We start from the raw sequence: 10,608 nt of genomic DNA, 5'->3' as shown, positions 1-10,608 counted from the left end.
ACTGTTGTATATATAAACCAAATTATAGTCCTGTGTATGGACCTGTTTCAGTTATTCTTATTGATTTTAAATAACAGCTCTGCAGTTTAACAGATTCAAATTATGAAATGAAAAGTACCTGAGGCACTTCCAAGAAATGGATGTTAATCTTTGATTGGACAGATCCCATGCTTGTTATGAGCAGGTCATAGGCATGTATAAACAATTTTAATTTGTGTTTGAATGGATATCTAATGTATGCATGAACACACACATGTGCTTTGTGCAAATGTGCAAAAGACACAAAAAAATGGTTATGTAAATGATGATTAAATTTTTTTTTAACATTTAATTGATTTATTCATATGCCCTTTTTTAACGGTTGTTAGCATTTATATTTTTCTAAGCTTTTTTGCATTTTTGTGCAGAGGTATGAATCTAAAATGATCTACTAAAACATTTCGAGAAGTGGTTGCTTGAGGATTATTGTTTTCATAACATAATGTATATCCAACAGCTCTTTAGCTATATGCAGAAAACAGAACACGCTGCCTCTAATCCAGTGGTTCAACTGGATATGAATTGTACATCTGTGAGTTTGTTTGTGCGCACTTACATACGTGTGCACAATATTTCAGCTTTTAAAAAATGCAATTACCAAAGGCCCATTAGGCAACAAAGTTCTCTTTCCTTTCTTTCCCCCTTCAACATTTCAGAGATAACTCCAACTTAAACTGTCTTGTTTTTAGACTAACAGTGGCAGTGATTGTATGCCGGATGCTGAGAACAAACAATGTTTTATGCAGGATGAGTGGAACTAAAGATGAAACGTTAGTTAGCCGTAAGCCAATTTCAGTTTAGACATTAGTAACCCATCGTTTCAATGGGACTATTGTGGAAATGGACTAGTGACGTCAAATGAACTCTATAAAGGCATAAATTCATCGTTTTGGTAAAAAAACAATATGAGAACAGCAATCCCCTCCCAGCCCCTTAAATACATCTTCAGTCTTTTCTTTGGCATTGATATCTTCAACTTGCCAAGACGACCGGTCAATTTTTGCACATCATAAACTGAATCCACAAAGGGAATATTTTTTAAGCTAACAAATAGTCTTGTTTAACATGTTGGAGATGCTAGAGTACAGTAACTACCAGGTGAGATGATACTTTTTATTGATCTAAAACAGAAATAGTTTAACATTTTGCGGCATTGATTACATTTGTTTATCGACTGTTTTTTCTAATCAGTGTTTCCTTAAATTTCCTTTCTCAGACTCATAGACAAGCCTGTGTGTTTTGTCTTTTTTAGCATGCTTGCAATATTTATACACAGAGCAATTATAAAGTTATTTAATGTATCAAATATGAGCTTCTTTTCTATAAAAAAAGAATTTTCTTTGCAGAATAGAAATTAATCATATGCACAGATAACATACAGTATTAGTAAGTATCTGAATGTCTGTCTGACCATATTGGCATCACCTCTCTATTTGTAACTCAGGTGCAAACCCACCTGGAGAGCCCCTCCAAGTACCACATCCAGCAGACCCAGAGGCAGCAGGTGAAGCATTACCTGTCCAGTGCACTGGGAGCCAAGCTAAGCCCACAGGCCAGCACAGGGCCCGGCCCCAGCCAGCCCACAGAGCACGGCATGACCCCTGGACCAGGAGCCAGCGCTCCTAATAGCCCTATGGCCCTTCTCACCCTCAACTGTGAGAAAGAGGTAGATGCAAAAGCTGGCATCACCAGTTATGTCAATCAGACTTTCAGATAATACATTTTGCCAAATTATAGTGTCAAAATATGGTGAATACAGTGACAGGATTCCAACGCAGCTTAGTTTTCCTAAAATGTGTGTGAATAATGTCCATAGATAAATAAGGAAAAGGGAAAACAAGAATGTCTCTCCATATGATTTGTATTTTACCAAAGCACAAACCTTTGGATATTTTTCTTATTACAAATATTTTTATAAACACTACCTTTCAAAACTTTCAAAGGTTTCCTAAGCTCACAAAGGCTACATTTATTTGATAAGCAATATAGTACAAACAATTTCATGAAAATAATATTACAATTTAAAGGGGTCATATGATGCTGCTAAAAAGAACATTATTTGGTGTAATGAAATGTGTTTATGGGATTTAAAGTTAAAAAACACATTATTTTCCACATACTGTACATTATTGTTTCTCCTCTATGCAACTACAGTGAGAATAAAAGTTACGCCTTCTCTCTTTGCATGAACATTTGGGCGGCGTTATGCAAATCTTCCCACATAGTGAGGTAGATATGTGGGGGCGTGTTAGAACGAGCCGTTTTAGGTAGGTGTGGCTGACTCTGAACTTTTATAAAGAATATTGGATTTGAGACTTTAGTCTTTGCAACTTTACAGATCTTCTTTATGCACCAAGAGCTTGTAACACTCCAAAGAGAAAGGAAAAATTGAAATCGCATCATATGACCCCTTTAAAATAGCTTTTTTATTTTATTTTAAAATTAATTTATTCCTGTGATGGAAAAGCTGAATTTTCAGCATCATTACTCACGTCTTCAGTGTCAAATGATCCTTCAGAAATCATTCTAATATGCTGATTAGGTGCTCAAGAAACATTTCTTATAATTATCAATGTTGAAAACAGTTGTGCTGTTCAATATTTTTGTGGAAACCTTGATTAAAAAAAAATTCAGGATTCTTTAATGAATGAAGTAAAAAAAAAACAGTATTTGCAATTAAACATCTTTTGTAACATTATAAATGCCCTTACTGTCACTTGTTGAATAAAAGCATTATTTTCTTTAAAATCTTACCCAGACCAAATCAAGGATGAAAATTTTTATGAGTATTAAGTAACTTCATGCTGAGCCCTATTAGATGTCAAAAAAGCAAGTTATGTGAGTTGCACAACTGAAAATTTCTCACTATTTCTTCAAAGAGTTCCTGCCTTTGTCTGTGAGAGATTGATGATGCCGTAGTATAGCCTTTGATCTAAAGTACATCAGTGCTGTAAGGATTTCCAGGAAAGTCAAAGGTGTCAGCTGAGAAAAAAGCATAGAAGTTCTAAGAAATTATTCATGTATGTGGTGTATGGTCATCTTTCATTGTTTTAATAGTCAATTATCTTATTGGTTTAGCATTTCTTATTAGCCAGTTTATGACTTCATTACTAACATAAAGCACTAATTAGAAGGTGATGTCAACACATTATGCTCTTGTTTTATATTATATTTGAATTGTTACAGATGGACGATGTAATTGAAGACATCATAAGTTTGGAATCAAGCTACAATGATGACATTCTAGGATTCATGGATGCAGGACTTCAAATGACTAATACGGTAAAGGGCCTAATAAATGGTCAGGATTGTAGTATCATGCATGTTTGTTATGTTTAAGATTCATATAAGCACCTAAACAGTCAACACATGCATTGAAATTTTTGTGGTTATGGTGTATCATTTTTCAGATTCCAGTTTCTGCAAACCTGTTGGACATGTACAACAATCATGCTCTTGCAGCTGGGGTTACCATTAACAACTCCTGCCCATCTAACCTACCGGCCATCAAAAGGGAATTATCTGGTAAAATTACATTATCTTACCTATAATTAATGTTTATAACAACTTTTGGTTACCATGCCAAAACCCACCATTCTTAGGAATAGTAAAATGATCCATATTGTGTGCAGTTCCGAATGCACAATATCAATGTCAGATATATTGTATTAAATAGTTACCCCAGCACCTGGCATGATGCACATGATGGACAAGCCTGGATCATGTGGCAAGTTTGACACTTATCAAAGGCCTGAATGCTTTCCAGTAGGTATGTGTCCCTTTCCTCGGCCTCTGAAGGCTCTAAGCATGAATAAAGAGATTTTTTTTGCCATGAGACTGTACATTTATATCTAGAACATATTGTTTAATTGCCTAATGTGTGTCAAGAAGTTTTACATTCGAAATTACATTTACATACATAGTAATTAAAGAAAAAATATTTTCAAGCTGTTGGCAATGCACAAATGCACAGTTGGCATGTGTAACAATTGCCTGTGTATTTGATAAAGACAGTAATTGCACACAATGTGGACACTTGATTGTTTAACATACTCCACACACACACACACACACACACATTTGTACTTCATTTTTAAGTTTTTAGTTTTTAAATAATGATATTTTTACATTTAATTTAACATTTTCTAGCACACAGCAACACATTTGAATACATTGACGCACTAGGGATGAAACGGTGAACTCTGTAATAGAAAGTTTAGTAATTAAGAAGAAAGTCATTTCAGTTAACATAATTATGCATTTCAGAAATAGAGGTCAGAGCCTTGGCAAAAGAGAGACAAAAGAAAGACAACCACAACCTCAGTGAGTGATCATTACTTTGTATGCATGAACATTTTTTTTGGCATATTTTAAATGCTAATTATAATATAACAGAATAGAATATAAAATTAATAATAATAATGTCTAATCTTTATTGGCTTTTCCATCCATGCAGTTGAAAGGAGGCGGCGTTTTAATATAAATGATAGAATTAAGGAGCTGGGGGCATTAATTCCCAGGTCAAATGATCCGTAAGTCTAAAAAATGTATATTGAAATAAAAATAAACATTGGTTTACAATGACATACTGTATTTATATATTCAGCCAATTCTATACCAATATGTATAAATTTAGTAGTTACAGCGTGACCGTCTGGATCTCGTTTTTGCAGAGATATGAGGTGGAATAAGGGCACCATCCTGAAAGCTTCAGTGGATTATATTAAGAAACTGCAGAAAGAGCAGCAAAAAGCAAAAGAGCTGGAAAACAGACAAAAGAGACTAGAACATGCAAACAGACATCTCCTGCTTCGTATTCAGGTAAACCTAATAATAAACCAAAGCTCACAACACATACTGTGATTGGTTAAAAGCTCCAGGCAACATGATCAGTTATGTGGACAAGTATGTTTCGACATGCCCTTTGACGAAATGCTTTTTTATTAGATGGCAAGCGTAACATTGCTTTGAAAGCTTATAAAGTATGCTCAGTGCTTCAGCTGCATGAAATTCGAAAGTTACACTGAAGTAATTGATTAAGGGGAATTTCCCTCATTTTGACACATGGCATTTGGTTCACAATACCCCTACTGTTCACACACACAACTTTTCATGCACACATGCATTTTTTTAGTAATCTACTGCTTCATTTTATGCTAAAGTGTGTATTTGTCATTTCTGGTTTGCATCCAGGAGCTTGAGATGCAAGCCCGTGCTCATGGACTCGCCGTTGTAGCCTCTCCAAGCCTTTGTTCCACTGACCTGGTGGCTCGAGCCATCAAACAAGAGCCTGGTATGGGGGACTGCACATCCGATTTGTACCCACACCTCCCCAGTCCTGACCTGTCCCGTACCACCACTCTGGACCTCAACAACGGCACCATCAGCTACAACGACAGCCCCACGGAGGAAGGGGAACCGGGGGTCTACGACAGCACCAACAAGGCCTCCACCAAGCTGGAGGACATGTTCATGGACAACACCCTGTCTCCAGTGGGCAGCAGTGACCCCCTGCTCTCCTCTGCTTCCCCCATCCCATCCAACAGCAGCAGCAGCAGCAGCAGTATGGATGAACATGAAAATGGCTGTTAGCATTGTGAACAAACTTTTGATGAACCAAAGTTAGACGATTAGATATTTCTTTGTAAAATGACATGTTACCTGAGAGTACCCATGCTACATTCAGCTGGTTTCCTTTCAATCCAGATTATGTGTAACATGAAGATCACAATTACGTACAGTACTTTTCTTGTATTTTAGAATATTTAAAATATTTAGTGTATATATATAAATATATATATATATTTTTTTTTTCATTTATCATGTTGGAGTTTACTAGTTAAGAGTCACTGATTTTAACAATTTGTTGATTTATGAAGGATTTCTCTAGAACAATATGAAAACTAGCTAGAATAAAAACTGCTAAAGTGTGATTTCTGGAGTTGGCTTGATATTGTCCACAAATGCAACTTAACTTCTTTGGGTGTAGGATTTCCAGGGGTGGAGTAACCAGTAACATATGTCTAGGCGTGCACAATTCAATTCACTTCTACAACTGTTAATTAACACTAAGAGCAACGTCAAAAACATGTCCAGTCTTTAGCTATAACTCACTGAAATATTTTACTGATATGAAGTTTGTTCATTTACGGAATGAAGTTTGTTCGTCATATCACCATGAGAAAGCTGTTGGGAATCTGTCTTGTAACATAAATTGGTGAATAAAAGCAGAAGATTGACTAATGTTACTATATGATATATATTAAATGGAATAGAAGAGAGAATAGATTTGAGCAATGTATGTTGATCAATACTAAAAGGAATTTTTTTTTAACTTTTTTTTTTACATTAATCTTGATTTATCAGTACAGTATGTACTTTTGCACAGCATGGTAGATATTATTCTCCAGGCAGTGTTTTTAATCAAAAATCAAGTCAAAATCGTGATTGATAAAAACTAATTTTTATCACAAATATATGGGGTATCCATAATGATGAATGATTTGCTACTGAAAAGCTAAAGTACAAATCTCTTACAAGTCTCTTCTATATTTTTGTCTCTTCTACAGTATGTTATACTTGTTATCAGTTCTGTCTACTGCAATTTTTTAAAGGTCAATACGGTCTCAAAAATGTTTTATTAATGCAACAAATCATTGAAGAAGAGAGGAGTGAAAATTTACATCAGATTATCTGATTCAAATCTAGTAGTATTCTTGTACCAATATCCAGTATTCTTGTGTTTGTTTTTAAGACTTATGAATACATAAAAACAAGAGAACATTAATTGAATACCAGACAAATGGTGCCATGTTTTCTGCACATATCTGTGGTATTTGTGATGGTGTTCACAAAACTGAAGCTATTGTTGCTCTGAAACATAATAGGCTACATCTTTCTCATCATAATGGAGACTTGCTAATAAGATAATTGTTTATTATAAACTTGCATGCATTACATCAAACACATCAGACAGACTTTTTATTTTTATTTTTAATAAATGATTTCATTATTAACCGAAATGTTCCTTTGTCCAATATGAAATGGTGGGAAAGAAACCCTTAAACACAACTAAAGAAAGATCTTCACATATCAAGTCAGCCTTCTTCCATTCACGGCCATTTACAAAAATGGCAATTATAGTAATGAGAAGCAATTGTTTTAAATGTAAAACATTTAAATGCCCATAATGTATACAAAATAAAAAGGAAACAGAAGCTGTCATAGAATAATACATGCGTATAAATTGTTAAAGCTAAGAGGATCCCTTGTATGTAAACATTGGCTGAGGTCTCATTGAAGTGAACCAGTTCTGAGTTCATCGCACCACTTCTCATAAGCCTGGAACAGAGTGCCTTCATCAGTGTCGTTGAAGATTTCTAAGTGAGGAATGAGAAAAAATATATATACTTTTTCTAAATCATGTGACTAACACTTTACACGATATGTTAAAAATCCCTTTTGGGTGCTTTAAAATCTCTTCTTTTTAATAACCTTAAGTCATGAAATTCATACTTGTAAGATATGCTTGTACTTAATAAAAAAATGGTTACAGTTTATTTTAAGGTGTCCTTTTTTACAGTGTAATTATGCATTTAAGTACTGAGTAATATCAATTAACTACATGTACTTACTATATGGTTAGGGTTAGGATTAGGGTTTGGCTTAGGTTTACTTGCATGTAATTGTGCATAATTAGTTGTTATTATAATAGTAAGTACATGTAACATGTGTAACAAGGACTCCTTAAAATAAAGTGTTACCGAAAAATCTTAACATTTGTTTGTGCAGATAACATGGTAAAACAATGTTAAAATAAATTTTTTCCCTTGCTTCACCCTCTACAGTAGGGTCATTTTTCTCAGTGTAACAAGGTCTCAATGTTCAAGTTTTTTGAGGATGAAGGGATGTCTAAGAACCTGACCATGGTTGCATGCAATATTGTGACTTTTGAAGTTATGCCAAAATATTGTGCCAAATATGAGTTTAAATGGTGGTATGACATTTGAAAAAACATGGCATGTCTCCCTTTTCCTCCCTTTTAAAAGTTGATAAGCCAGTTTACCCTAAATATGCATGATTATATGGTTCATTGTCTTTTATGGTTTGCATTTGGCATTCTTTTTCCAGTCCTAGATTAGCCTTTAAGCATGTTATCCTTAAGATTCAAATATATTACCAGCTCTTCCAAGGCCTGTTGGTAAAGGCATCCTCACAAGCCCTCCAGAGTGTTGTAGTCTGTCACGCAGAGATTTCTGAACCAAAGCAAAGGTGCAGTCTTGATGCCACACTGGCAGCTCCAGCCCCAGCATGCAACAGACGATCCTGAACTTCTCCTGCTCTGTGAGCAACCCCATCTCACATGCCACATACACCATGTAGGCCATATCAATATTCACTGCTTCACCGTGGAGTAAAGCTGGTAGGACTTTCTAAAAAAAAAAAAAAAAAAACCCGGGAAAAAAAGTTATTGCTGCATTATGCATGCATGCATACATAACCAAAACCTGAACCACAGTTTTAGGAATTCAATTCTGAGAACAATTTTTTAGACAGTTTTCAGACAGACTAAAATAATGTATCTCACCTAAGAAAAGAATATTGAAAGCCTTGCAGCGAAACAATACTTAAATTTTTAACCCCACCCAACCCTTTGAAAATAGTAGAATGTGCGGCTGATGAAGTGAAGATACCATCTCTAATTCTGGGCTGATCAGGTGACCGAAGTCGACCAGTCTGTCAAGATCATCCTCCCACAGGTTTGGGGCCAATTCTTCTAACATGGTTTCTATAGCGACACGGGTAGAAACAGAAGCAGGGTCAATGAGGTCGTCTTCTAGAACCATACCGGACTGGAACTTCGAGTCTAAAAGAAACTGCCCCTGCATTTCCAGAAGTTCAAACAGCCCTCTGTGCTTCATGAGAGCCATCTAAAACAATAAAAACACAAATATAATAAATATAAACATAAATAAAAAAGACAAATAATAATAAAAACATAGCTCTGCATCTTGAAAAAAAATCTGCTGATTTGCAAAAAAGGCCTAATATTACATAATTCGATGATGCGGAGTTAAAAAATATCATCAAATTATATATCAGCTTTAATACAAAATAACAAAAGCAGTCAAATGTCAAAAGTTTGACAAAAAGATGCATAATTTAACTTAAAATCTAAAAAGGAGTGGAAAAAATATATTCCAATACTCCATTTAATGTTAGAACATAAAAGCTTTTAAATAATTACGCTTTTTCACAAAATCTGTAATTTTCTGTCGCTGTTTGGATGTAGTAAAACACCCACAGATGTAGCAGAAAACATCAGAGGCCTTGTTTGCATTTTCTTCCATCACTGGCCATAATTCGAACCTTGGAATCAGGATTAGATATAAAAATGTCTTCAGAATTATTCATACATGTGAAAATTGACTGAGATTTGAACAAATAGTTTTAATCTGGTTCATAAGACTTATGTCTTTGTAGCGGTCTTTCTAGTGATTAAGGGATAATACAAGACTTCTTTACCTTACAAATGGTTGTCGAAAGCAAAAATGCTAAACAATGCATATCCTAATTTGGGAGAAAGTGTGATGTGCTGAAGAAAAACAGGCCGTATTTTTGGAATCAGCACTCCAAAATTAACAAGAAACAAGTATTGGATTTCATTCAGCAAATATGATGCAGAGTGGTGTAAGAATAAAACTTATAATAATAAATATTCCAAAAAAGGGAAAAAAATGTACCTTCAACATTTCTGCAAGACCATTAGATATGTGTCTGCGAGGAATTGTCTGTATAAACGACCTGTCCAAGAAGGCAGCAACAGGTGCGATGTAGGTGCCTAGCTTGTTCTTGCAATTTGCGAAATTCACGCCCGTCTTTGCTCCGACGCTAGCATCGATGTACGACAAAAGGGTAGTGGGAACACGAATGTATGGAGTGCGCCTTCTGTAGAGGGACGCTGCGAGACCCACGATATCCAGGCAGACTCCACCTCCGATGGCGATGATGGGCTCCGTACGCCGGTCGATTCCAAACTGGTGGACTTCTTCCAGAATCTTCAGGCCCATTTCCATGGACTTGTTCTCCTCCGTCATGGGCAGGGGCAGGATCCGGTACAGGACGTGTCTGGCCTCGAGGTAGTCGGTGACCTGAGAACCATAGAGATTGTATACTACCTCATCCATGACTATGAAGCGTTTTAAGGGCTTGGTGCTGGACCGTAAGGCCTCAAGCTGCTGAGTGTCTCTGATGTGGCCCAAAAGCAGAGTGTCATTGCTGGGGTCAAGAAGATTTTTGGTCTGAGTAACTGTATATGTGAAGGTGATGGGGGTGACCACTGTCCAGGTGGTGCCACTAGAGGAGCTGCTTTCGTAACTGCAACATATAAAGCTCATAACTCATTTTGTAGCTTGTTTTTCAAAAGTCAGATTAAATATTACAAAAAATATAAGTGGTGCTACCTGACTGCAATATTTCTGTTTTCAAACTAATTGAAATCTAAAATATTTACTGCTGTATATATGTGTATATATATATATACACACACACACACATATATATATATAT

The 10,608-nt window shown here is 35.6% G+C and overlaps 2 protein-coding genes across 3 annotated transcripts in view; one reads left to right on the top strand and one right to left on the bottom strand.

Annotated features, from left to right (window-relative positions):
* The first annotated feature begins 1,028 nt into the window (after nucleotides 1-1,028).
* LOC107599418 (microphthalmia-associated transcription factor-like) lies at nucleotides 1,029-5,631 on the top strand. The gene is made up of 9 exons (XM_016290999.1): nucleotides 1,029-1,137; nucleotides 1,484-1,705; nucleotides 3,226-3,321; nucleotides 3,450-3,564; nucleotides 3,716-3,808; nucleotides 4,306-4,362; nucleotides 4,496-4,571; nucleotides 4,713-4,860; nucleotides 5,233-5,631. Exons 1-9 carry the CDS (start codon nucleotides 1,105-1,107, stop codon nucleotides 5,629-5,631), a joined length of 1,239 nt encoding a protein of 412 aa, XP_016146485.1. The 5' UTR covers nucleotides 1,029-1,104.
* A 1,195-nt stretch (nucleotides 5,632-6,826) lies between these two features.
* Nucleotides 6,827-10,608, bottom strand: part of LOC107599439 (2-epi-5-epi-valiolone synthase-like) — a 5,098-nt gene continuing 1,316 nt past the window's right edge. Inside the window, exons 2-5 of one of the 2 annotated variants that reach the window (XM_016291018.1) lie at nucleotides 9,783-10,416; nucleotides 8,733-8,969; nucleotides 8,219-8,471; nucleotides 6,827-7,418 (exon numbers count right to left, since the gene is read on the bottom strand). In XM_016291018.1, the coding sequence (XP_016146504.1) occupies nucleotides 7,333-7,418; nucleotides 8,219-8,471; nucleotides 8,733-8,969; nucleotides 9,783-10,416 (1,210 nt within the window). In that variant the 3' untranslated portion in view covers nucleotides 6,827-7,332. The remainder of the gene's footprint in view (nucleotides 7,419-8,218; nucleotides 8,472-8,732; nucleotides 8,970-9,782; nucleotides 10,417-10,608) is intronic. The other variant, XM_016291020.1, reaches the window with a different exon arrangement.

The sequence above is a fragment of the Sinocyclocheilus grahami genome, unplaced genomic scaffold, assembly GCF_001515645.1.
Source record: "Sinocyclocheilus grahami isolate Dianchi unplaced genomic scaffold, SAMN03320097.WGS_v1.1 scaffold266.1, whole genome shotgun sequence".
Classification (NCBI taxonomy): Eukaryota; Metazoa; Chordata; class Actinopteri; order Cypriniformes; family Cyprinidae; genus Sinocyclocheilus; species Sinocyclocheilus grahami.
This window is presented reverse-complemented; position numbering and strand designations above follow the sequence as displayed.

Bases quoted from the DNA above. Each gene is read 5' to 3' on its own strand.
- LOC107599418 (XM_016290999.1), top strand. From the start codon at position 1,105: ATGTTGGAGATGCTAGAGTACAGTAACTACCAG. The intron at 1,706-3,225 runs GTAGATGCAAAA...GAATTGTTACAG, and splicing joins CCCTCAACTGTGAGAAAGAG to ATGGACGATGTAATTGAAGA. The intron at 4,572-4,712 runs GTAAGTCTAAAA...TCGTTTTTGCAG, and splicing joins ATTCCCAGGTCAAATGATCC to AGATATGAGGTGGAATAAGG.